A 23,997-nucleotide genomic window follows, 5' to 3' on the forward strand; every position below is an offset into this window, starting at 1 on the left:
TGGGTTCTCCCAACGAGATTCTTTTCCATACGCATGAGTCAGAAATCAAACCTCGAACCACAAGGGGCTCAAATCCCTTGCTATTACCATTATCAATTTAATTTGATGAAAATATTTAAATTGCAAAACTTTTTCTGTATTAATTTCTTATATATAGTCAGTGACATGCGTCAGTCATCGTGGATGTGGATGAGAAACATAAGCATAATGTTATTGAACATATAACCTTAATGACAAAGAAAACACTGAAAACAACAATTTTCTTGCAAGAGTTACCATAAAAAACTCTACATAATAAAAAAAAGAAACTCAGATCTAGAGCAGATGTTGTGTACACTGCACTGCTTCCATTTTTGTAGTTATAGTTAAAGCCATGCACTGAGCATCTCATTCCAAATATCAGGCACACCAGGGAGGCACCAATGGCTGCAATCAGAGGACTGACCATTACCTTGTTTCTGCCTCTCTTTTTCACTTATTGCCTTACTATACACTGAAGGATGTCCATCTCTTCTAAAAGCAGTCATTGTTGTAATATCTTGTAGATATACTGGAAATCTCATTCTCTTCAGCACTCCTTTTAGCACTACCAGTGGTCCTGGAACATGTAAGTGGCTGAAATATTTTACAGGTTGCCTTTGATTGTAACATTTCCAACCATTTTGCCTGCAATTAAATGAAATGTTGGTAAATATGTTATCGATACTAAAGGAAATAAAAATTATTGATAGTACCTGTTATGTCTAGGTGCCATACTTCTAAAAATGACTCGGGTTTTTCGTGGGTCCAAATTCAAATCCACCCACTTTGCCCATGTACTCACTCCTTTCTCATAGGCAACCATTTGATTCATGTTTGTGATGATACTATTTCCTTCCATGTAATAATCCCACCTAGTATTAATCAAGACTGATTCCATTAGGATGTAAAAATGATTATCTTCAAATGTAACACTTTTCCATTAAGTGAAAAACTAAAGAACGAGAAATGTTTCTTACGAGCTAGATTGACCAGAGTGAGTCCACCAATGAGCTGAATCAAATGCAAGAATATCAACTCCTTTCCAATACCTTGCATTCTCTTCAATCAAATCCAAATGTAGAATTCTCTTATTGTTAGACCCTTTCTTCAGTTCTACCAATAGTGGTGCCCAGAAGAATTCAATTGATGTCTCAAAATCCTGTAATAAGTGAACAACATGTAAGTAAATCATTTTTAGAAGGAAACTTAAGGATATAACATTGATTTATATCAAACCATAGCATGGAAAGACATTAAAGGACCATCATAGATGACTTTTTTCCTGTCAGTTGCAATAACTCCTTGAACTAAGCATACAAGAGATTCCCACTGGTTTCTCATTATAGAATCACCCACCAACATCATTCTCTTTCCTCTCATTTTACCAAGATATTTCAGTGCATCAAACCTGAAAATACAGCATGATTTAAGCGTGTTTGGTTATTTTGAATGAATTGATTCGGACTAAAAGTGAGTTAAATGTAAAATGATTTATGTTTGAATACAGTTACATAAAAGTCGACTAAAAATCAATTGTAGAGAACATCCAAACATGTCAAAATCAATTATGCAATTATAAGAAAACAAAAAGGTAGCAATGTGAGAAATTAATGTTATCATCATCACCTTGGGATGGAACAACCTAATGGCTTCCACTTCCATTTCTCATAATCCGAATCTGGCCGTCCATTCTTTTGACAAGTAACTGCAGTGGTGAGATAAGGACAGTTGGAATCATAGAGAGGGTAGGTTTGATCAAATATCCATTTTCCAACTGAGAAATCACATTTCTTCCATGAATCTCTTTGGGTTTGCACCATGTTGACATCTTCAGTTTCTTCCAATGCAAGCCAACTCGACACATCCTCTGGATTGATCAGTGATGATGCGCAGTTGAATAAGCCTAAGAAGGTGGTGAAGAAGAATAAAAATGATAATAAATGAAGGTTTGGTTTTGCCATTTTGGAAGCTCAAGGTGAGAGAGAGCATAGAGTCATAGTTGTGAAGGAGTTTTTGTAACTTTGAAAGGACATTGTTGATGAAAAGTGTTTGATCAAGGCATGACTTACGGTGTTGTGGACCATGCAAATTTGTTACTTTTACTAATTGCTATTGATTGATTGATCTTTGTACCAATCACATTTTTCTTCTTCTTTTTTACAAAAATTATCTTCTTCTCTCTAAAACCCTTGTTCAATATTATTGTTATATAATTTCTCATCAATTTTACTATCAATTCATAGTGTTGAGACTTGGGTTTTTGTTGAATCCATGATCTTTGTGCATGATGGTTGCTAAACACAATCCAATGGAAGACAATATGGAAATGTGTTTGTTTCTGATCAACCTTTTACTTTTGAAAATAGTTTAAAACATACAAATATTAAAAATAGTTGTGATGGATACGGATGAACATGAAGTCGAACTAGAAAGTGAGTGGCCTTTCAGCAGCGCACAACAATGGAGTGTCAGTGTCACATGTCTACACATTGTGTGAGCAATTGCTTGATGGGACTGGTGCCTCCTTAAAAAATATTGTTTTTTTTTTTTTAATACAAAACTTTTTAATTTTTGGTTTTTTTTATGCCCTTAAAACAAAAGTTAACAAAAATATTTTATGTTGTATGAGTCAAAACATATTACAAATGATACTTAAAAACAATTTCTATCTAACAACATGTAGTAAATATTTTAAAAATAAAGGATATATGGATCGCAAACCAATATGTGGATTTAAAACACATAACTTAGAGTCTAAACAATCCAACTCACATCAACCAACATTTAAATGGTTAAAAAATAGTATGAACTAAGTCACGGCTTAAAAAAATTGGCATGTAAACTTTAGTCCATATACTAAACTCTCCTACGCATCATACAATCATCTATCGTCATATAATTTTTTTTTTTTAGTAAAGTTAATTTAAATTTTGAATTGATTTCATGTATAGAATACCATATACCCAACAAAACTCAAAATTTTCCTAAATTTTACACCACTACTAATAAGTTTAGAGATTTTTATTACTTATATAGAAAACAAATTGATCAATCTCTTTTTTAAAACCCATTTGTCAAAAAAATGGAAAATCTCTCCACTCAAACCCTGATTCCACGTGTATGGTCTTGGTTCAATACGCGCTTGCTCCATCTATAAAGCACGCACTTCCTCCATCTATATATTCTCTATCCAGTACCCTTATTCTCACACTCTCATATATTCACCTTCTTCGCATTTATTAGTCTCTCTCATCACATTTCACTCTCTATTTCCTCTCTCTACTTTTGAGAATGGCTCGCATTTGCATTACCTTTTCGATGCTCTTTGTAGCAATGTTCTTTCTCTCTGTCGTTGCACAATATCCAACGGCATCTCCTAAGGCTTCTGTTGTGATTACCATTGGCACTGGTCCATCTATTGTCAACTCTCTGTCGCCTATTACTCCACCATCGGTGTCACCTTCTCTCCCACCATCATCAATTTCTTCCCCTCCTGCTCATGCTCCTGCACCTCACAAAAGTGGTGCGGCCTCCCATGGATTCTCCTTCGCCATCGGAACCTTTGTTGTCGCCCTTGTTGCGGCTGCTTTGATTATTTGAAACTTAGGGCATTGTTGTAGAGTTCTCTCTCTACACTATGCTATGAAACATATAATATAGTTATGTTTCAAATTTCATATATTTGCTCTTTCTTCTGTTTGAAGAATTCATCATATGTATGAACCGAATTATTCTAATATTATATTGAATAAATTTAAATATATCATATTTTATATACATTGATTGTGTTCGTATTGGTAAAGTGTGTACCTGGTTGCCAAAAAAGCATCGCTGGTTGCTTCTTTTTTTTTTTTTTTTCTCTTTATAGAAGAAGGAAATAATTTATTTGAAGCTTTGTTTGTTTCTACAACCTCAAAAAAAAAAAATTAATAGCTTTGTTTGTTTGCTAATTAATAGTATTTATAGAAGAAAAATAAATAAAACAAAAAGGCATCTACCGATTTTGATTTGGTAATATTTTCTTTGATGATAGCTCTGATTTTTTTGGTAATTTTTTTTTTTTAAATGACAAAATATATTATATATAAGGGGATTAAATCCCAAGTATTACACCAAGAAAACAAAACAAAACACTAAAAACTCCCAACGAAGGGTCTTGCTACTAATAGTTTTTTTTTTTTACGCCCAACGAAGACCAAATTACGCCGGAAAAAATCTCAAAAACAATGCATATAGGTGATTTTTGAGAACCAAAAAAATGATCTAAATTCATCTTTCTTTGGAGATATAGATTAGAGAGAGAGGATATAGCTTCTCTCAACAACAACAAGGGCCAGCTCTATTAACAAAAGAAGATATCACATGTGTTAGAAAATGTAAAACTAGAAAGAAAGAAAATAATATTTGAAAATAGCTCTTTTTTTTTTTTTTTTGTAAGTATTTTTTTTAGAAGAGGTAAAAAAAAATCTTTTAAATAGAAGAGGTAAATATGTTTTTTGGTAAGGAAGAAGAGGTAACTGGTAAGCATGTTAAATGCCGGTTCGGTAATATTTTGTTTGCTAATATCCCTGTTTTTTGTGGTAAATGCATTTTATGAGAAATCTATAACAAAGAAAGAATGGATTTTTTTTTTTTTCACGAGTCTTGCTCGCGTGGTCTAGAACACATGTTAAGCAATGTAAAATCACAAAGAAAAAAAAAGGCATCAACTAAAAATAATAATGTATATTACTAGGTCTACCTTAAGATTAAGAGCATGTGCTAAGGAATCTAATAGATGTGTTAATTTTATTTTTGAAGATTTTATATTTAGTTCATTAGCATGTAACTATAGGGTCAAATGCCTAAAAAATACTAAAGGGTTAATATTTCCCTTTACTAGGGTCGTAACTTTTGTACCTTTTCTATGGGTAATATTTTTCAGGATATTTTGGGTAGTACTTTGGTGACATTGTGGTTGGTGACATTGGCCAACCACAATGTCACATGTGGCTTTCTTCTTTTTCTTTTACAAGATTTTTTTGTTGTTTTGCACACTTGTAACATTGTGGTTGATAATGTCACCAATGTCACCAACCACAATGTCACCCAAGTATTATCCAATATTTTGTACTTTTTTATGCGTGATATTTTTAACCTAATAACTATCAATTAAAAATAAATAAAATGTTTATTCTTAGTTAAATTTTTACTGGAAATTTCATTTTCCAATAAATTAATATTAGTAGAGGATGAATTTTAATGGAGGGCTAACATTAAAGCATACTCTTGTGCTCAAAATTATATGTCATTTTGACAATTTCACACACAATAAGAAATGTAATTAATTTTTTATGAAAAGAGAAACTATGAATTATATTTTACAAAAATATTTTTCATTAATGATATGAGAAGAATAAATTAAAAGTATTGAAAAAAGATAGATACACTCTCTTAAATGATGTATGTTGTATGTAATAAAGATCATATACATCATTAATTAAATGAACCTAAAATGTAGATTTTTTTATTATATAGTGACCAAAGGTGTAGTAAATAGTAAAAGTTGTTTCCCGTGAACATAGTTCAGTTGGTAGAATAATGAATTATTATATGCAGGGGCTGTAGTTCAAACCCTGGACACCCACTTATTCACCTTATAAAGTGAATTCTAGCCACTAGGCTACTTGACTAAAATAAAAGTAGCAAGGGGCGTAAAAGAATAATAACTATTAATGTGTCATTGATGTCGTAAAATGGTGACATATAATTTGAAACAAACATATTTTACTAGAATGATATAATTAGTTTAGTTTAGAAGTATTTTTGCTCAACCCCCTTTTCCAATCTTCTCCTCCAAAGTTATCAATACCACTAAAATTTAAAAGGTTTAAATGTGTTATTGGTCCCGACACTTTCATCAGATTTTGGCATTGGTCCCTGTACTTTTTTTTGTTTAGCATTGGTCCCTGCACTTTATAAAAATATTGGTATTGGTCTCTCTGTTAACTTTCTGTTAAAAAAAAAAAACACAAAACCAACGGAGTGCCACGTGGCCCAATCATTTCACGCCACGTGGCACCAATATCAATATTTTTACAAAGTGCAGGGACCAATACCAATATTTTTACAAAGTGCAGGGACCAATACCAATAGTTTTGTGTTTTTTTTTTAACAGAAAGTTAACAGAGGGACTAATACCAATATTTTTACAAAGTGCAGGGACCAATTCCAAACAAAAAAAAATGTAGGGACCAATGCCAAAATCTGATGAAAGTGCAAGGACTAAAGGCATATTTAAACCAATTTAAAATGAACAGGTATAGAAATATGTGATGGTTGTCTGCAGAACATCAGAGTGTTATGAGTGGAATAAAACTTTTCCATCACCAACCAGAACCCTCGAGAGATTAATGGCACTGATGAAGCAGCTAGCTCAGCAGAAATGTGAGGATGAGACATACCTACCTACCCTGGTAAATAGTAAATACTAGTAACATGCCATACCAGAGACAGAGAGGATGCCTTGTTCTCCATACTCCTGTTGTGGAGTCAGAAGAGCATGTATCCTTGAGCTAAATACCATCTACTATGCTAAATCTTAGATTGATATCAAGTTAAGATGTTAAAATGCCTGTACTAAATGGAATAATGTTGCAATACCAGAGACGTAGGTTTGAACAAAATGTTGCATATGAGGGGTCACTCCATACGATATATGTACATTGTTTTCAGCCAATTACGATGGAAGTAAAGAGAACTCTTGATCGAACTCTTGATCAAAATACAGAAAAAGGAAAGAAATTGTTCACATAAAATGATGACAAGTTGAACTAGCAAAGCTCAGGAAAATTAAATTAAAGGTGCTCAATTCAATACAGGAAAGGAACAAGACTTATTTTTCTCGCAGAAAATAGACTAACTAGATTTGTAAATAAGAATTACAGATATATAAAAGAAAAACACAAACTGTGAACTTGGAATGAACACAAATAATCATGCCATGGGTACAACAGGCTTCCTTGAAAAAGTCATCTAAGAAAAATATTTCGAGCTAATATAGCTGGACGGACAGATAAATCTGATGAAGAATAGATCACAACCATGGGAATATTTCCCATGTACCTTATTTGGGAAGCCCATTTTCACTGTTGAGAAGAGCTTGACTTTCATCAGTAAGCACAACAGGTCCCCTTCCTGGTCTGGTGCATATAAAGTAACTGACATCCCCCTTGTACTTTTGTGATGGAATATTATCTTTAATTTCTGGAGGTGGTGGCAAAGCTTCTATGTCCTCAATTCCATTGATCCCAGCATCTTTTGCAATTGACTTGTCCCCAATAATGTAACTGGAGGGAAGAGAGTTTTGCAGGTAAGTAAGAAATTCAAGAGATTGACAAAAATCTTAAAGAGAACAGTATGCATGAAACTACCAAAACCTAAAAAGCACCTGTTGAGGTCATCTGAATTTGGAGGGAAGTAGTAAAGCAACTTCTGAATCAAAAGGGTAGCAGCTTTCCTATTACGTGCAATTAGAACCGCATTTGGCCCTGCATCAAACGTATAAGCTACCTGCACGTCAAAACTAGAAGTTAGTATTTAAATAGAAACCTATGAATTTGCAGGCGTTAGTTTGTTTATATGTGTCTGTATAATATATACTATATATGTACAATGTACAACCAAACAAGCTGTGTATGTAAACATCATTCATGTGGGTATTATATGCATTTTCAGGGGCATAGGAAACTCCAGTTATGGAGTAAAGGTTTAATACTGTACTGAAATACTTGATACGAATATGAGAGGAACGAAAAGATTAGTTTAAATCAGTCTGCATAGATTGCTCGATGCATGTACTTCATCACATTAGGTGGCTCACTTCACTTGATTGAAGACATTACTCGCATTCAATTCAGCAAAGAAGCATATCAATGTTCACAGAACTGAGATCATATGTACTCCTTTAATTTGTTTTCCAAATAAGTAACTAATGAATTACTTCTGATGTAAAAGGCTGGCTGAACTTGAACTTAGTAAGAAAGATTTTGAAAAAACAATCGGTTATTATAAAACACCATAGGAAGTTTCTTTTAATTTTAGAATATTGAGTGATTGGTAACCAGACAATTGAAAAAATTTGACCCTAGGAATAAACCATCTGCATACAAGACATATATGACCGAGAAAGTAATTCAAACCTGTGGAGCTTCTTCCGAACGGTTCCACTTTTCAACAATGCTGATTATCCTGAAGTGAAATAGAATAGTTGATAATAAATTAGAGCAGAAATGTGCTACACTTGTGATCTTATAAAACAAACATAATAGTCATAAACAACTGTCAATTATCAGAGCGTACCTATGGGATGTATCATTCATGTAAAATATAGGGGGACTTGTATCCAGACAAACTGCATGAAACTGGTTGCTATCGATACGGGTGAGTTGTGAAAAAGATGCAAAATCACGGTTTCTAATGGCTTCTTCCATTTGCAGTATCCTCTTTGGCACTATTTCCTATTGTGGTTCAAATGAGAAAAAGACATGAATAAAAATTAATCAAACTTAAATTACCATGGCATAATTGGTTATATAACAAAGACAAAGAAAAGCACGTAACTGTTAAACATTCGTAATCAACAACCGTGTTTAAATTCATGCTTACTATTTGAGAGAGAAAAATGGAAAATAAATTCCACCGTTAACAACAGTAAGATGCTTGAAAGTAAAGAGGTCTTGGTATTAAAAGCGCAGAATGAAAAGGTTTTAGTGAAAGAGGGAGGGGGAGAGGTGGTTCTAAATCTATTTCTTTAGTAATATATATTGGGAATGTCTCTACTTTCATACAAAGTAATATTCATCTAACATGGTTGATACACAAAGTGCATGAAGGAAAGGGATGTGCTACCTTTGCTCTATGCTGTAAAAGCAAACTTGTTTCAACAGTCTCACGCATTCCTGAGGTGCTGCTAGTTTCCTTTTGCCGAGAGCTAACCTAGAAATAAATAATAAGATGGGAATACTGAGAAAAGTTTGACGAGATAATGTGATAATGTAGATCCATAGTGCTTAGATGAAATGGAAACATCTCATTTACAAGATAAAAAATACTGCTTAGGCAAATAAATAAAAAATTATGTGGAAAATCTAGCACAGCTGCCATTTGACCATTGACACATTAGGAAGCAAAATTGTGAACTTCTACCACAATATTGCCAAATTAGTATGATGAGATAATACATGTATGTAGACGACTTGAATACTGAAGAGAAAAGATCGCAAGCAATTGATATGATTCAAATACGGTCAAAAAATAATGAAGCATTTAAGCTGTTATGAAGTGTTGAAACAGCACTTCCAGTGAGAGAGTCAACTTCAAATCAAAGGTAAGTCATATAGAACAAATATTATCCTCGCCTATTAGAATAACAAGCAAATTAAACCAACTAAAAAAAGAGCTTGAGAGAAAGAAATGGTAAACTAGAAACCAGAATATGAGCTTCACATAAAACTGACCACAACATACCATTTAATACTTAAATATATTAAAAGTCAAAGCTGAACAGAAAACTAATCCGTTCATCCATTCAATTAAATAAAGACAAAAAATATGACATACCACGGCAATAACAATAACAAGTTCATCCCAATGCTTTTCATCAGCAAGTTGAACCGCAAGACTATCACTTCCATTCTCCTCCTATAAATATCAAAAGAATAGAAATTACAATGGATTTTCAGATGATATAATGCCTACAGAGATTTAAATAAAATACTTACTTTTCCCATTTTCCACTTCACAAATCCCCCAAATAAGCTGCGACAAGCACTACCTGATCCTTGCCTGTATATAGTAACAATATTCGGAATCGTTAAAATATATTATCAAAATACAAGTGTCCAAACCAAGCCATAACACCTTGCAAATTTAAATTCATAAAGAAAAGAAAGACCTTGCAATAGCAGACAGCTGGCTTTCATCTTCTTTGACATTCATTAGCTTCCCCAGGGAATAAACTGCAAAACAGAAGGCATACAAAAGCTATTATGAAATCCAATGACTAGTATAAATCCCTCATATAAAATTAATAGTAACCAAGAACCATGCTACTGTAACTAAAACAGCATGGAAATTAGGTTGAAATTGCATTAGACAGAACAGAAAAATAAAATGGAATATCTGTGCATAACACCTTAAAGAACATAAAGTTTGAAGCAATATTCCTAAAGATTATTGAATAAAGAATAAGGTCCTCTACGAATCCAAACCATAAGACAATAAACATGCAACACTGAATAAATCTGTCTGTCCGGGAAAAAGTTCTGCATGGCGGAGTATTGAATTGGCAATTAATTAATTCATAGTAATATTTCTTTCATTGACTACTAACTCAATACTTGGTCCCTCAATTATGGCTACAAATACCATACAACGCAATTGAGGCCAATTATCATCTGAGTCCAATAAAAAGGGCAGCCCGGTGCATTAAAGCTCCCGCATACGCAGGGTTCGGGATTGGTGTATTATACGCAGCCTTACCCAGTTTTATACACAAGAGGCTGTTTTCAGGACTTGAACCCGTGACCTCTCAGTCACATGACAACTACTTTACCTTTGCGCCAAGGCTCCCCTTTTATTATCCAAGTCCAATATCCACTGGAAATCTATTGTCACTACCCGTGATTTTGTTTTCCTGGTGGACCTGGTCAAAGTTTAATCATGAATGTCCTTTCAATATTTGGTCTAGAATAACCAAAGTATTCATAGGGAAAATTGTTGAAGTCGATTTCCTGAGTTTTGGATAATGAGATAACAGAGTTGAATGTTGTTCTCTTCCCTTCCCTCTAATTTTCTTCTTATCATTCTGTCTTAGTCTGGCTGATACGCCATAATAGGATTGGGCCTACTTCGAAGAATTCCAAGATCCTCAAACCTAATTCTTGTAACATGCAACTTCAAATCTAATCCATAACCTGTTTGATTTAGATCTTAAACATGCTAAAGCAACTAATCAATGACAGACAGATTTGGTGGATTAACCCATGCAATGCAGCTCACATTATGCCAACAAATTTGATTTCATAACAATTGCATGTGGCATACTCATAACAATTACATGAAGGGGAAAAAATCGATATAAGTGTATTACCAAGACAAGCGAAACCCGCAGCCGATGAAGCCAATCCAGCTGCAGTAGGGAAGTTGTTGTAGGAAGCAATATGTACGTACAATTTGCTCCAATCCTCTTTGGTGATCTTAATACCCTTTTTATTATCCTCAACATCGCACGCGCGAGCACGGATCTCCCTTAAACAGCTCTGGAATCTACCCCCGGAAAGAGAAATCTCCTACGCTAACCGACAAAACCAAATTCCAACAATTAAAAATTGAAAATAAGTAAAAGAATGACAGAAGTGTGATAATAAAAGCGCAAAGAGACATATTTCCTGTGGAATTTACGTAAGTGTGATAAAAAGTGTGAAGCAAGTAGACACAACATATATGTAGGTATGAAGCACTGAAACATATACGGACACCAGACACGACACAAATACTGACGGGCATTTTGTATTAATTTCCAATCAATCTATCAAATACATATAAAAAAGTGTGATAATAAACAATCAAGTAGTAGACACAAGTAGCAATGAAGCAAAGACACATACATGGACACCAGACACACGAAACTAACACTGACATGTGTCTGTGTAGTGTTAGAGTTGTATGAAGGATGAATTTCCAATGAATTCAAGAAATACACATAAAAAGACAAGACAATGACGGGCATATGAATCCAACAAATTAATCACCAATATCCCATTAAGAATTGAAAATTGAAAAAGAGGGAAAAACAACCTTGCCATTGAGCCACATACGATCTTGTTGAAAGGAAGGACTAACAGAAACGGTAGTTGTGGTGCAAAGATGAGCGGGATCAAGAGTGACACTGATACTATCATTAACAGGTAAGATTAGGGTTTCATCTCTTTTACCCCAATACTTTATCACAGCAATGTTGGTTGGTGTCTGAGCTGTAACCATCAGTACCCAACTATCACCCGCCATTTCCAATCAATAATAATCAAAGATGAAGAAAGAAATTGAGTAACAGATCTAAGTAAGTGAGAAGAAGAAGAAGAAGAAGAAGCTTATTTATATTGATTAAATTGAATTGATCTATATTATTATTATTATTATTATTATTTCGGTCCCTTCTTTGTTGTACTGCTGCTTCATTTATTATTTATTCATTTCCATTTTGGATTCTCATCACCTACCAACCTCTTTCCATTTATTATTTTATTTGGTTTTGTCATGGGATTCAATTCAATCATCGTGCAACACGAGGACTCCGTGGGCACAAAACAATTAAACTACATATTCAGAGACATATAAATGTGTTGCCCGTGGTACAGCTAATTTTTTTTATTTTATTTTTTACGATCAATAGAAAACAGACATTACTGAATTCAGAGTTGTTGCTTGGAGACTTGATTGGTTCTTGTTGTATTGGAGTGCACAGAAGTAGACTAAATTATGTTTTTTCCGGTGTGTAAGTATTTTTGGATACAACAATGAAGTCAATTTATCCACCATTGATTAAAACTGAATGCTAAGTAATTGACACCATAAAGAGTTTGACATTGTTGAATACATATTTTCTTATGCTGAAAAATGTGATTGTTCGCTCCTTCTATAACACCCAAATGCTAGCCAACCAACTCATATGAAATAAATAACGACCTTCGTAGAATCACCTTCTAAATGAACAAAATGTTGAAAATGATCAACTATATGCATCATATCATCTGAACAAATTCACAACCATTGGAGGATAAGAGGCCAAATGTGTCCAAAGTCCCAAACAAGTCACACCCCCAAAAAAAGTTATCCGCATTTTTCTCTTTTCCACATCCAATCGTACAAAAACCTGAATTAACCCGAATGCATCCATGACGAATCAAATTATCTTTAGTATATAACTTGGTTTGAAGCAATCCCCATACAAACAAATAAATCTTCAACGGTATCACTTTTATCCAAACAATATCATAGAGGATTGATCTATCCTTTGACATTTCCATGACCAACAAATGATAAACACCACTGATTGAGTATCCTTTGTCCGAATATAACTTCCATTTCCATTTGTATGCACACCAATATGTAAAAAAAGTTAAACAACAAGAGACTACTACACTCCTCAACCTTAAAGTACACATCTTAGCTACTTCCACCCATCTTCTCCTACATCCCACTCACCTTAAAGTACACATCCCAACTTGTCATTCGCTAAGTCAAATAGCTTTTTAAACCTGTAACGCAAATCATTACCCTCTAGTCAGTGATTGGTTATTATCTGTGATGCTTCTGAGATTCTTTGCGAAGTGTATAACATTGTTCTTTTAAAAAAAGTTGGACACAAAACTGTGAAACCGTTGTTTCTTCTTTATTTCCTATACAAAACTTTAAAAATATGAAACACATTGAAAATAAGATTTGTAATTAAAAGTGAAAATAGAATATTTCACAAAACAATTAGACCCTTCCCTTCAAAAAAAATAAAATTAGACCTTGTTTTCATACTACATTTTTTTTGGCAGTTGAACATGTATGTTATATGTCTTACTTATTTATGCATTTCATTACTTTGAAACCCCACAAATTCTAGATTAAATTGTCTAAATTATGCTTATCAAAAGAAGAAAAATAAAACTTATCTAAATTCAAGTAACTGATCCAACTTCAATTTCTTTTGGGAAATATGCCATTTATTACACTAATTGAACTCAACATATATTTATTCTGTACACAACCAATGTGTAATATTCTCCTTCCATCAAAGTCGCTTTTGCATCTTATTATAAAATGCATTATCTAATATTTAAATTTCATTTATAAATTTTATAGATATATTATATTTTTCTAGTATAATCTCGAAGTTCAAAAACTTATGCTACTACTAGCAACAACAAAAAAACTTATGCTACTGGCAAAACAGTCTTCATATCCTTGTGCATAGTTCTAATCACACTAGTAACCTGCTCAATCTGATCTTCATTAGAACATGCTGCTAGAAGTACCTTTGCTGTTCCTCCATCTGGATAACAACCAGCATCAATCATTTCTTCAAATATTTCTAAGCACTTTAGGTAAAGCTTTTTTTTAGAGTAAGCTCCAATACGACTAGTCCAAGTAACCACATCAGGTTTTAAACCTTTGGTAAGAAGTAATTGAAATTGTTCTTCCATTTTCTCAATAAATCCTGCTTGTCCATACCTATGTATCAAGATATTAAATGTACTAATATCAACTACATACGATCCTTTTTCCATCACTGTTAAAACTTCTTCCATTTTTCCAAATTGGCCTAACCTTCCATACAAGTTGAGCATGCTGTTGAGAACAAAAGTGTCTAGTTTTAGGCCGGATTTACACATTTGGTTAAGAATGTCTTCACATTTGGTCACATTTCCCATTTTGGAATAGGCAGACAAAAGTACCATGTGGGATTTCATTGTTGGTGTTATTCCAACTCTTTTCATATTTTCAAAAACAGCTTCAGCATCTATGTTTCATTCAAAAGGAAGAGAAAGAAAACATGTGTCAGACCAACTAATGACATGTATGTAATCTGTTTTAAGCATATTTCTATAAACTCTCCAAGATAGCTTATATAAAAACAGTTTGACTTCATTTTGTATTTTTTTTGTAGAAATAGCTTATACATAAGCAATTGTATGATAAGCACATATTCTATAAATGCTTAATTAAGTTTGTTTATCCAAACATGGCTTATGTTGATAAACAGAAAATGATAACATTCCAGGGAAGACCATTACCATCTTGAAAACCTGCTTTCCCATATGCATCTACTAAGATATTATAAGAGGCTCGATCTGGTTCACATCCCATGTGCTGCATTAATGAAAAAATTTCTGCTGCTCCATAAGGAAAGCCTGCACGACTGTTCCGGGAAGAGAAATTATGATTTTTGTTTTCTCTAGGTATATAAACCAATAGATCAAAGGGATAACACATTAATCAATCAAGAAGGCATTTATACTGTCGTATATAACAACCTGTAAGCTTCCATAAGGGCATTATAAGCATATACATCAGGTTCAAGTCCAGCTTCTTGCATCTGCTCAAATATTTCTTCTGCTTTCTCACATAATCCCTCTCTTGCAAATGCATTCACTAGAGCAGTATATGTGCAAATATTAGGTTTGCATTTTTGGCTTAACATTTCATCGAACACTTTTAAGGCCATGTAGGATTTACCGGCCTGCATAAAATTCAAATTTCAATTCCATTAACATAATTGTGTCTGTGCTGTGAAACTTTCCTATGTGCTATGCATGTGGGATTCAACATACTGAATATGCTTTATAAATTAAGAAATTATTTATCCTAAATTTAAAGGTCATTGCTCTCGACATTGACTCCACCATGGTACTAAATTATGACAAAAAATGGAGGCAAGTTTGGTCCTGGAGGCTCGCCGGGGCAGAGAAACCCCCAATGCAGTCATCACATTGGTAGCAGGATTCAAACTTAGGTCTAGTGGGACTTGAGTTGAATCTTTACCGACTAGACCAACTTACATCACCTTTGTTACGACTACAACTTAAATGAAAACAAGAGCAAATATACCATATACAAATAAAAAAAACTCCAACCGACTAACATCATTATCAAGTATTGGGAAAAACACAAGTTTCACGTTGATAAGAGATAAAGTCCGACAATAGTTTATAATGAATGACATCTCTCACTTTACAAGTTGGTTTTGTAATGATGAGTTATACCTAAATCAAACAATACTATTTTGATCTTAGGTTTTCTTAATGTCAATTAATTCATCCTGTATCATGTTGGCTCTCTAATAACGGGTCCTAGTATTTTAGGACATACATAAAAAAATTACCTTCCAAGTTGCCAAGGTCTTATTTTAGGCGGAAAAAAACTGTTAAAAGCTTACCTTGCCGTATAAGTTAATCAACATTGTATAACTTTCAAGAGATAGCTTGCAACCATCCCTCTTCATCCTTTTAAAAATCTCTTCTGCTTTATCAAAGTTTCCTCCTTTCATTAATCCATTTATGTAAGCATTGTACACAACAGCACCTGGTTTCATCATTCTCATTATTAGTTAGTTGTTTTAAAGAATCAAATTTCCAGTTATCACAAATAAATGCATATATATAAGTAGTTCTGAAAATACACTAGATTGACTTAGAAAATGGTAATATCGTAGACCTGATCATAGATTAGAGAATACTGATTTGAAAGCTCACACGTTATAAATAATAGTGGTTGATATATCTTTTGTGCTTTAAACTAATATGATTTCGAGAATCATCATTGTTTCAATCCCCATTTTTTATCCTAGTTCTATTTCAACATATATAGATGAACAAGTTTATTCACGAGCCAACGGGGTCTAACGCATGTGGTTGGTGCGCAAAGTGTGTTAACGTTGATTCATGAACATACTTGAAGGAAGACCGTAATTTCGCATTTCGGCAAAGACAGCTTCAGCACTCTGTAGCTTTCCAGACATACAATAGGCCTTTATAAGAAGAGCATAGGTATCTTCATTAGGAATGCATCTAGCCTCATGAAGCTGCAGATATGTGGATTCTGCCTCCTTGTATAGAAACTTTTGTCCAAAAGCATCAATGAGTAAATTATAGCAGATTACATCTGGCTTGAAGGAGCTCCGTAGCAATATCCATTTACATATCTGAACAAATTTAAATTTGTTAGAAATTGATCAGAGTTCGGGCAATTGTGTTTAAATACTACCATCCAATTTACACATGACACGATTATCAGCAACCTAGGAGTCACACCTAACACAATCCGTTCTTTACTTTCCTGCTATGACTAGCAAAACCTAAAAGTAACTGTCATTGCCTAAGGATTCAAATGTATATCCAATATTGTCACATTCCAAATCCTGTGAAGTATATGCTAACACATGAATCACAAGTTCACGATGGATTCGATGGTGAGACATTGCAAAAGGGAATTCATTATTCAAATATTTAGATTGCTAAAAATGAAAAATAAAATGGAAGTATAAGATTAGTATGCATGCACTAGCAGCATGTGTTTCTTACCGAGATGATTGAATCCCATTTTTTTCTCATCCGAAGTTGAACAGACACAGTTAAAACGTCATCCCATGCATCAAGAGATGGTGGAAGCTTATCCAGTGAACCCCAAATTCTCTCAGAATCCACTTCCTTTTGAAGATACTCCAAAATCTGCAGTGCAGTGGGACTCAACACTGGGAAAATCCCATCAACAAATCCAGAACCAAACTTCCATCCTCTTCCTCTCAAAGAACCACCTACTCAAAGAAAATAACAACACTGTTTACACATACAAAACTTGTGTTGTGTTTCAGGTAGGAGAGTATAGAATAGATTACATTTTTTCCTGGAAAGTTTTTTGTGATTGAAGTTCCTTAAGTTGCCAGTTTTATCAATGTAAACGCTGTCTTTCTTGAACTTCTTCAAAGCCACGCCACTTGAATCATTTGATTTCCATTCGGATTCATTCATGCAACATCTTGGTTCAATAAATGTGTGGTTCAATCTGCATATACTAGAATTTAACCTGTAGATATCATCTAGAATTAATCACCTTGATTTTAATGCCACTGATCCAGTTAATCAAAGTAACAGGAATGAGATTGAATGAAATGAGGTGGAGTGGGAGCTTACATCATTCATGAAGTGGCCTGGTGTGGATAATGAAATATGAATGAATGGAATGAGATAGATGGTGCATTTTTAAATTGTACAGATGAAAACAAAAGACAAATGGAATAAGGACGAAATATTCATGAAAAATATCTCTCTCAGGACGCCTTCACAAGGGATACCGTCATAACATGTTACATTACTAGTTTTTTTGTAAATTCACAAACATCTTTCTCTAACTATATAAAAGTTAATTAACGGCAAAAAATCCATTGTAGCTAAGAGACAAAATAAGTGAAGTGATTTTGACTCCCATTTATGAAGTAATTTTTATTACGATAAAAAACATAAATTTTAATTTTTTATAAAATCTATAAATCACTTTTATTTTAATATGCAACAAACAAGCTTATTGATGCGTTTGTTTTGGATTTTCTAAAAAAAAAATTATTTTTTAATTAATATAATCACTTTTGTCATTTTTAAGTGCTCGTTTAAAAAGTTTTTTTAAAAATATTTTATCAAAAAAAATCATTTTTTACTCAAAATTAAAAATGGATTAGCTTTTCACAAAAAAAAAAGGGGATATCATACGAACAAGTTATAAATGATTTAAAAAAAAAAATGATTTTTGAGAGTACTAAAGAAACATTGCTTCAAATTTTGTTTTAAAAAAAATCTCTAATTTTTTTTCAACAAAATCTGTTTTTTCTAAAGTTAAAAGTTAAAACAAACACAACCCTAATATTTCTCTCTAACCATAGAAATTACCTGTCTATTACACTGATCTAAAATTTTCTTTGACTTGTCAAAAAATAAATTTCTTTGAGCAAAAACTAATAATAATTTGTTTAATTTTATGAAATTAATTTGACAAGCCCCCTTGTTGAACAAGAAAGCAAAATCGAAGCCATAAAAAGCCCACATCACACTCTGAAACCCATCACACTGCGAAAATCGAAGCAAACCAAAAACCCAGCGATAGAGAGAGTCTTTTAGGTAACTTTTTTCCCATCTCACACTCTTTCTCTTCTCTTCTTTTTTCCCGATTTCTCAACCCTCCCCCATTTTTATGCAGTGATCTATTTCATCGATTCAAATCAAATCAAACCAAACCAAACCAAACCAAACCAACATGTTTCTCACAAGGTTAAACCATTTTCTCTCTCTCTCTCTCTCTCTCTCTCTCACTCTTTTATCGCACAAATTTACATTTCTCGATTTCATTCATAATTTTCCCCAAATGTATCAGGATTTTTGTTTTAGGTCTAATTAATTGCTATTCTGTGAATGCATTAGGACCGAGTATGACCGTGGAGTCAACACTTTTTCTCCCGAAGGACGTTTGTTTCAGGTTGAATATGCAATTGAAGCCATTAAGGTACTATGCTCGATTTTTATTAGGGTTTTTAACAATCTTTATTAGGGTTGGTGTGTTTGTTAATTTTTTTTTTTTTTTTTTTTTGGATTTTAGCTTGGATCAACTGCGATTGGGTTGAAAACCAAAGAGGGTGTGGTTCTTGCAGTTGAAAAGCGTATTACTTCGCCTCTACTGGTATGTACTTATTATTTTATGTCATTTTTTTTTATTAATTTAGTGCAAATTTTCATCGCTGTGATAAGAAAGATGTGTGCAAAATATTGATTGATGTGAGACACAAAGATGTGGTTAGAATAAATTGAATTATGGGGTATCTGGTTGTTTTCTAGATCTACCTGGTCAATAGCGAAAGATAGAGCCATTATGTTGAGGTTAATAGCGGCAAAGTTAACTATAGCGGCCAGCTTAGTGGTGCTGAGTGGGGGTGCTATTCATTTATTTTATCCAACAAATTATCAAACAGCAGACATCCCGCTATCCCACTTTTGGGGTTGACTGCTCCGCACCGCAATGCAGGATTGATTACACACATGTTTGTCTAGGTGGTGGATAAAAAGTGTACATGCATTGCTTTAGAAGCTACAATTTGTAGCTCACTAGCTTGTGCAGTTCCACGGTGAAATGTTCACAAACTTGCGGTGGGGGTGACCAAAACGCACATCCAAACGTGTTATACCCATTTTAAGATGTAACTAGGAAGTTTGATTTTTTATGTTCATTTTACATACAATGGTTGCCATGCTTACAGTCATATTTACTATAAAAATAACGCTATTTACCGTGAAACATACATTACAATTTTGTGTAAAAATTCTGCTTTTAGGAGCCTAGCAGTGTGGAGAAAATTATGGAAATTGATGACCACATTGGCTGTGCAATGAGTGGATTGATTGCTGATGCTCGTACACTTGTTGAGCATGCACGAGTTGAAACTCAGGTATTATCATCTCTATATAATGTTGTATGTAGTTGGATTTGTTAATGATTGATATTCATATTGATCTATTTTGGTTTATTGTTCACAGAATCACAGGTTCTCTTATGGTGAACCGATGACTGTAGAGTCTACAACTCAAGCTCTTTGTGACCTAGCCTTGCGCTTTGGTGAAGGTGATGAAGAATCCATGGTAAGGCCCAAAACTTGTGAACTCATCTCTTAGCTTTGCTCTTCGTGACTATTTCAGTTTGATTGCTTACAATGCTTTTTTAAGGCCCAAAACTTGTGAACTTGAATGATGGCTTTTTATTTATAAATTTGCTAGAAATGCCAATGCCTTGGGTGTTGCATATTCTGAATGTTTAATGGAGATGTAAATAGAATTCCTGTTGCTATATTTTGAGATGCACAAGTATCCTAAACTTAAATCTTTTGTTGGATATAAAACTTTCCTATTAAAGGAGTAAGCCACTGGCCTTTTGTAAGGTGTTTTTTTTAATAGCGTACAAATGGGTTTTGTTGCATGTGCCGATAAACTTTTTTCTTTTGTAAAAGATACTTACTAGTGGTGATGCTGGACACTATTGTGTATGCTGTATAACACATGTCATTTGTATTTTTCTCTTTGGCAGTCTCGACCATTTGGAGTGTCTCTCCTCATTGCTGGCCATGACGAGAATGGACCTAGCCTGTAAGTATATATTCCATCTAAGCAATGGTTACTTCCGAGTCATGTGATCAACTTGTCCTTTTGACTCATTTTCTGTATTTGTCTGAATCTAAGATATTGATATTTTTTATTTGATGCTGTTGTTCCTTGTATGTTACACTTTCTTTTCTGGAGATCAGTTAAATTACAGAGAAAGGACTTGCAGTGAAAAATATTTCAAGAACAGTCATGTAGACCTTCACTTTTTCTTATTACTTCTTTAATGGTTTAAAGAGAATGATGCTATAGTTTTAGGAATACAGGTCCTACTCTTACCATTGATGTGTGCGTAAATACATCTTTTCTGTGTGGTTCTTCAGTCTACACTGCATTGTTCAACTCTCGGAGCAAAACATGTACTGATCTTTTAGTTTCTTGTTCGAACTAGTTCATGGTTGCAACTTGGCACCTTTTGAACCATAACGGGAAACATTTAGTGGGTAGTTGGCATCTTACCCCCTATTAGGACTTGAGACTCAATTGTTAGCAATTTTCATATCCATTCCCATCAGAGACAAATTAATGTAGATCATTGTTTAAATAGAAAATAATTGCACAGCATGGGTGTTTCGATTTTGTAGGATCAGGCTCTATTAATTCAGCAGTCACCAGATGATACAGTTTAGTTTATTGCTGCTGATCATTTATTTCCTTTTTCATTCTGGACTATTGGTCTTACTGAGGTTAAATGTTCTGATTTGCAGATATTACACTGATCCTTCTGGCACATTTTGGCAATGCAATGCAAAGGCTATTGGTTCAGGATCAGAAGGCGCTGACAGTTCTCTGCAAGAACAATTCAACAAGGTATCCATGTTCTTACAGTGGGCTGTTTCTTAATCTCTATTCTGCTTTCTGCGTATATCATTAAAATTATTAGCTGGGATGGTAAAGTGGAAAAGACTGTCAAACCACATAAATAAGAGTCCAGCTCCTCTCCAACTGTGGAGAAAATGGAGATCTCCAGACTCAAATTCAGTGCATGCAGACTCAAAACATGGCTAAAAAAAGAATTGCTGAGATCATTGTATGTTTTTACAACAACAACCAAGCCTTATCTCACTAAGTGGAGTTGGCTGCATGAATCGAACGATGCCATGGTGTTCTATTAAAAAACCATGTCTTTCTCCAACTTATTAATCTCTAGGTCCTTCTTAATAGTTTCGCTTATAGTTTTTCTAGGTCTTCCCCTACCTCTAGTCATTTGACTCCCCTCCATCTGATCTACTCTCCTTACTACAAAATCCATGGGTCTTCTCTCTACAGCCCAAACCACCTCAGTCTAATCTATAGGTGCTACCCCATCTTTCTACTATAGATGAAGAACCCTCGTTGGTCATCCCTCTTAAGATCCTTTCTGCGTCTTAAAAAATTTGGGCTCTATTTGGAGAGCGAGCAACACAGATTCAAAAAATTAAAAGCAACTGAATGATGTAAAAAAATTCATACACTAGCTACTTTTTGTGTCTTTTTCACTCTAAATGAAGCGCTCCATTTGTTTTGAGAAATGGAGAGAATCTTAACTTGTTAAATAGATACACAAAATTGGAGAGGATCCAGACCCCGTAATGAAGAGAGTTGTTACCTGGAATTCTTGGATCTATGCTGAGAAGAATGAAAACATGTTTTATATTTTAATTAATTACCTTAAGACTGTTGCAAATAATAATTTATATTAATTACCTTAATTCTTTGGGGTTTCGCCTATAAATCATATTCAACTCATGCCTACAAATCATATTGATATTCTCACATTTTTGTCCATCTCTTGTATATTTTTGTCTGGAGAATGTTGAAGTCATTAAGTGTTTTATAATTTCAAATGTTGTTGGAATTTCTGTTTGAGAACTTGCAACATTTGCTTAAAGATTATCTTTCAGGATAGAGGCATCAAGATGACATGAACACAAGTGAATTTGGTATTAATGTATTCTGGTGTGCAGGACTTAACTCTTCAAGAAGCTGAGACTATTGCTTTATCAATCCTGAAGCAAGTTATGGAAGAGAAGGTAAAGTTAAAACCAAATGCATCTTACTTCCAGTTGTTTGCCCCCCCTACTGAGAATAAATTCTAACTTGTTTCTTCTGTACTTTCACATTAGGTCACTCCCAACAACGTTGACATTGCCAGGGTTGCTCCAGCGTATCATCTTTATACCCCGTCTGAGGTGGAAGCTGTGATAAGTCGCCTATGATTTCCATCTATTTAAATGATTTGATTTGTGCTGTACGTCTATTTAACTGGTCTGCTACATGTAGTGCTGCTTTATCGCCAAGTTGTATGCAATACTAGATTCTCCTACCATATTTTCTGATATTCAGTCTAGTTGAAATTGAGGACTAAAATAGTATCACAGCGTTTGGGAAAACAAACACTTTAATGTCTTGTCGAGCGTCATTCACAAGATCCATGCTATTATATATTTTTACTGTATGAAATGAGATTCTAGTATAATACGAGTGTGGAGATGGAGACGCGTTTACAAAGCTTTCACGTAATTTAATTTGGAACTTACATATGTTGCTATTGATGAGCTTTTTGTTTCCACCGTTCTTTTGGATAAGTTTAGGACATGTTTTGGTGGTAGAGAAATGCTAGCAATACTCTCTTTTGAACACTCTCTCTAGCACTCATTCTTTTATTGGGTAAAATTAATGTAGGACCTATATTTTGGAAATGGAACCCACATAAAGTGGTGGAACATATATTGATTTTATCCAATAAAAGAGTGAGTGTTAGAGAGAGCAGTCAAAATAGAGTGTTGCTAACATCCCTCTTTGGGTCATTTCGCACTTATTAAGAAAACGTGTATAAGTGAAAGAGAGAGAATGGGTTTGAGTGCTCTTATCAACTATTAGTGTATTCTTTTCTATCATAAATATATTGAACTGGGAGTGGAGAATGTAGTATTAATTAGTCTTATAATTGGAAAAAAGTAATTAATATTATATTGAAAATGGAATGGATCAATTTTATTTTAAAAAATATTTTTTTGCAAATGACTTAATTATTATGGGACGGAAGAAGTATTAATTATACAAATGATAATAAAACTTTGAAATGATAATCCATAAGGTAATGATAGGAGGACCAACTATAAGGAATACATAATTTGATTAAAAAAATACTTGTTTAATAGGGACTATTCCCTTATAAAGTGTAATATTATGAAGGACTAAAATTACAATTAAAAATAGGGACTAAACTTGAAGACTTTGTAAGGATTAAAAGCATACATATTTAACCATA

At 33.7% G+C, this 23,997-nt stretch overlaps 4 protein-coding genes across 4 annotated transcripts; 1 reads left to right on the forward strand and 3 right to left on the reverse strand.

Moving 5' to 3' along the window:
- Positions 1-186: 186 nt before the first annotated feature.
- LOC25485586 (protein trichome birefringence-like 36) lies at positions 187-2,020 on the reverse strand. Its single transcript, XM_013614831.3, has 5 exons — positions 1,648-2,020; positions 1,258-1,429; positions 999-1,180; positions 735-893; positions 187-666 (listed from the first exon to the last, which is right to left on the reverse strand). The coding sequence occupies exons 1-5, from the start codon at positions 1,980-1,982 to the stop codon at positions 366-368; spliced, it is 1,149 nt and encodes a 382-aa protein (XP_013470285.1). The 5' UTR covers positions 1,983-2,020; the 3' UTR covers positions 187-365.
- A 4,793-nt stretch (positions 2,021-6,813) lies between these two features.
- LOC25485588 (diphosphomevalonate decarboxylase MVD2, peroxisomal) lies at positions 6,814-12,235 on the reverse strand. Its single transcript, XM_013614833.3, has 10 exons — positions 11,860-12,235; positions 11,153-11,351; positions 9,956-10,019; positions 9,783-9,846; positions 9,622-9,702; positions 8,911-8,997; positions 8,362-8,519; positions 8,202-8,250; positions 7,451-7,572; positions 6,814-7,349 (listed from the first exon to the last, which is right to left on the reverse strand). The coding sequence occupies exons 1-10, from the start codon at positions 12,067-12,069 to the stop codon at positions 7,127-7,129; spliced, it is 1,257 nt and encodes a 418-aa protein (XP_013470287.1). The 5' UTR covers positions 12,070-12,235; the 3' UTR covers positions 6,814-7,126.
- A 1,658-nt stretch (positions 12,236-13,893) lies between these two features.
- Positions 13,894-17,900, reverse strand: LOC25485589 (pentatricopeptide repeat-containing protein At2g35130). Its single transcript, XM_013614834.3, has 8 exons — positions 17,742-17,900; positions 17,447-17,634; positions 17,133-17,365; positions 16,504-16,753; positions 15,989-16,134; positions 15,087-15,292; positions 14,847-14,971; positions 13,894-14,572 (listed from the first exon to the last, which is right to left on the reverse strand). The coding sequence occupies exons 1-8, from the start codon at positions 17,744-17,746 to the stop codon at positions 13,986-13,988; spliced, it is 1,740 nt and encodes a 579-aa protein (XP_013470288.2). The 5' UTR covers positions 17,747-17,900; the 3' UTR covers positions 13,894-13,985.
- Positions 17,901-18,563: 663 nt separating this feature from the next.
- LOC25485590 (proteasome subunit alpha type-5) lies at positions 18,564-23,202 on the forward strand. Its single transcript, XM_013614835.3, has 10 exons — positions 18,564-18,719; positions 18,799-18,869; positions 19,020-19,101; positions 19,195-19,275; positions 19,925-20,038; positions 20,127-20,228; positions 20,671-20,729; positions 21,452-21,554; positions 22,691-22,756; positions 22,850-23,202. Exons 2-10 carry the CDS (start codon positions 18,856-18,858, stop codon positions 22,940-22,942), a joined length of 714 nt encoding a protein of 237 aa, XP_013470289.1. The 5' UTR covers positions 18,564-18,719; positions 18,799-18,855; the 3' UTR covers positions 22,943-23,202.
- The last annotated feature ends 795 nt before the right edge of the window (positions 23,203-23,997 follow it).

The sequence above is a fragment of the Medicago truncatula genome, chromosome 1, assembly GCF_003473485.1.
Source record: "Medicago truncatula cultivar Jemalong A17 chromosome 1, MtrunA17r5.0-ANR, whole genome shotgun sequence".
NCBI lineage: Eukaryota > Viridiplantae > Streptophyta > Magnoliopsida > Fabales > Fabaceae > Medicago > Medicago truncatula.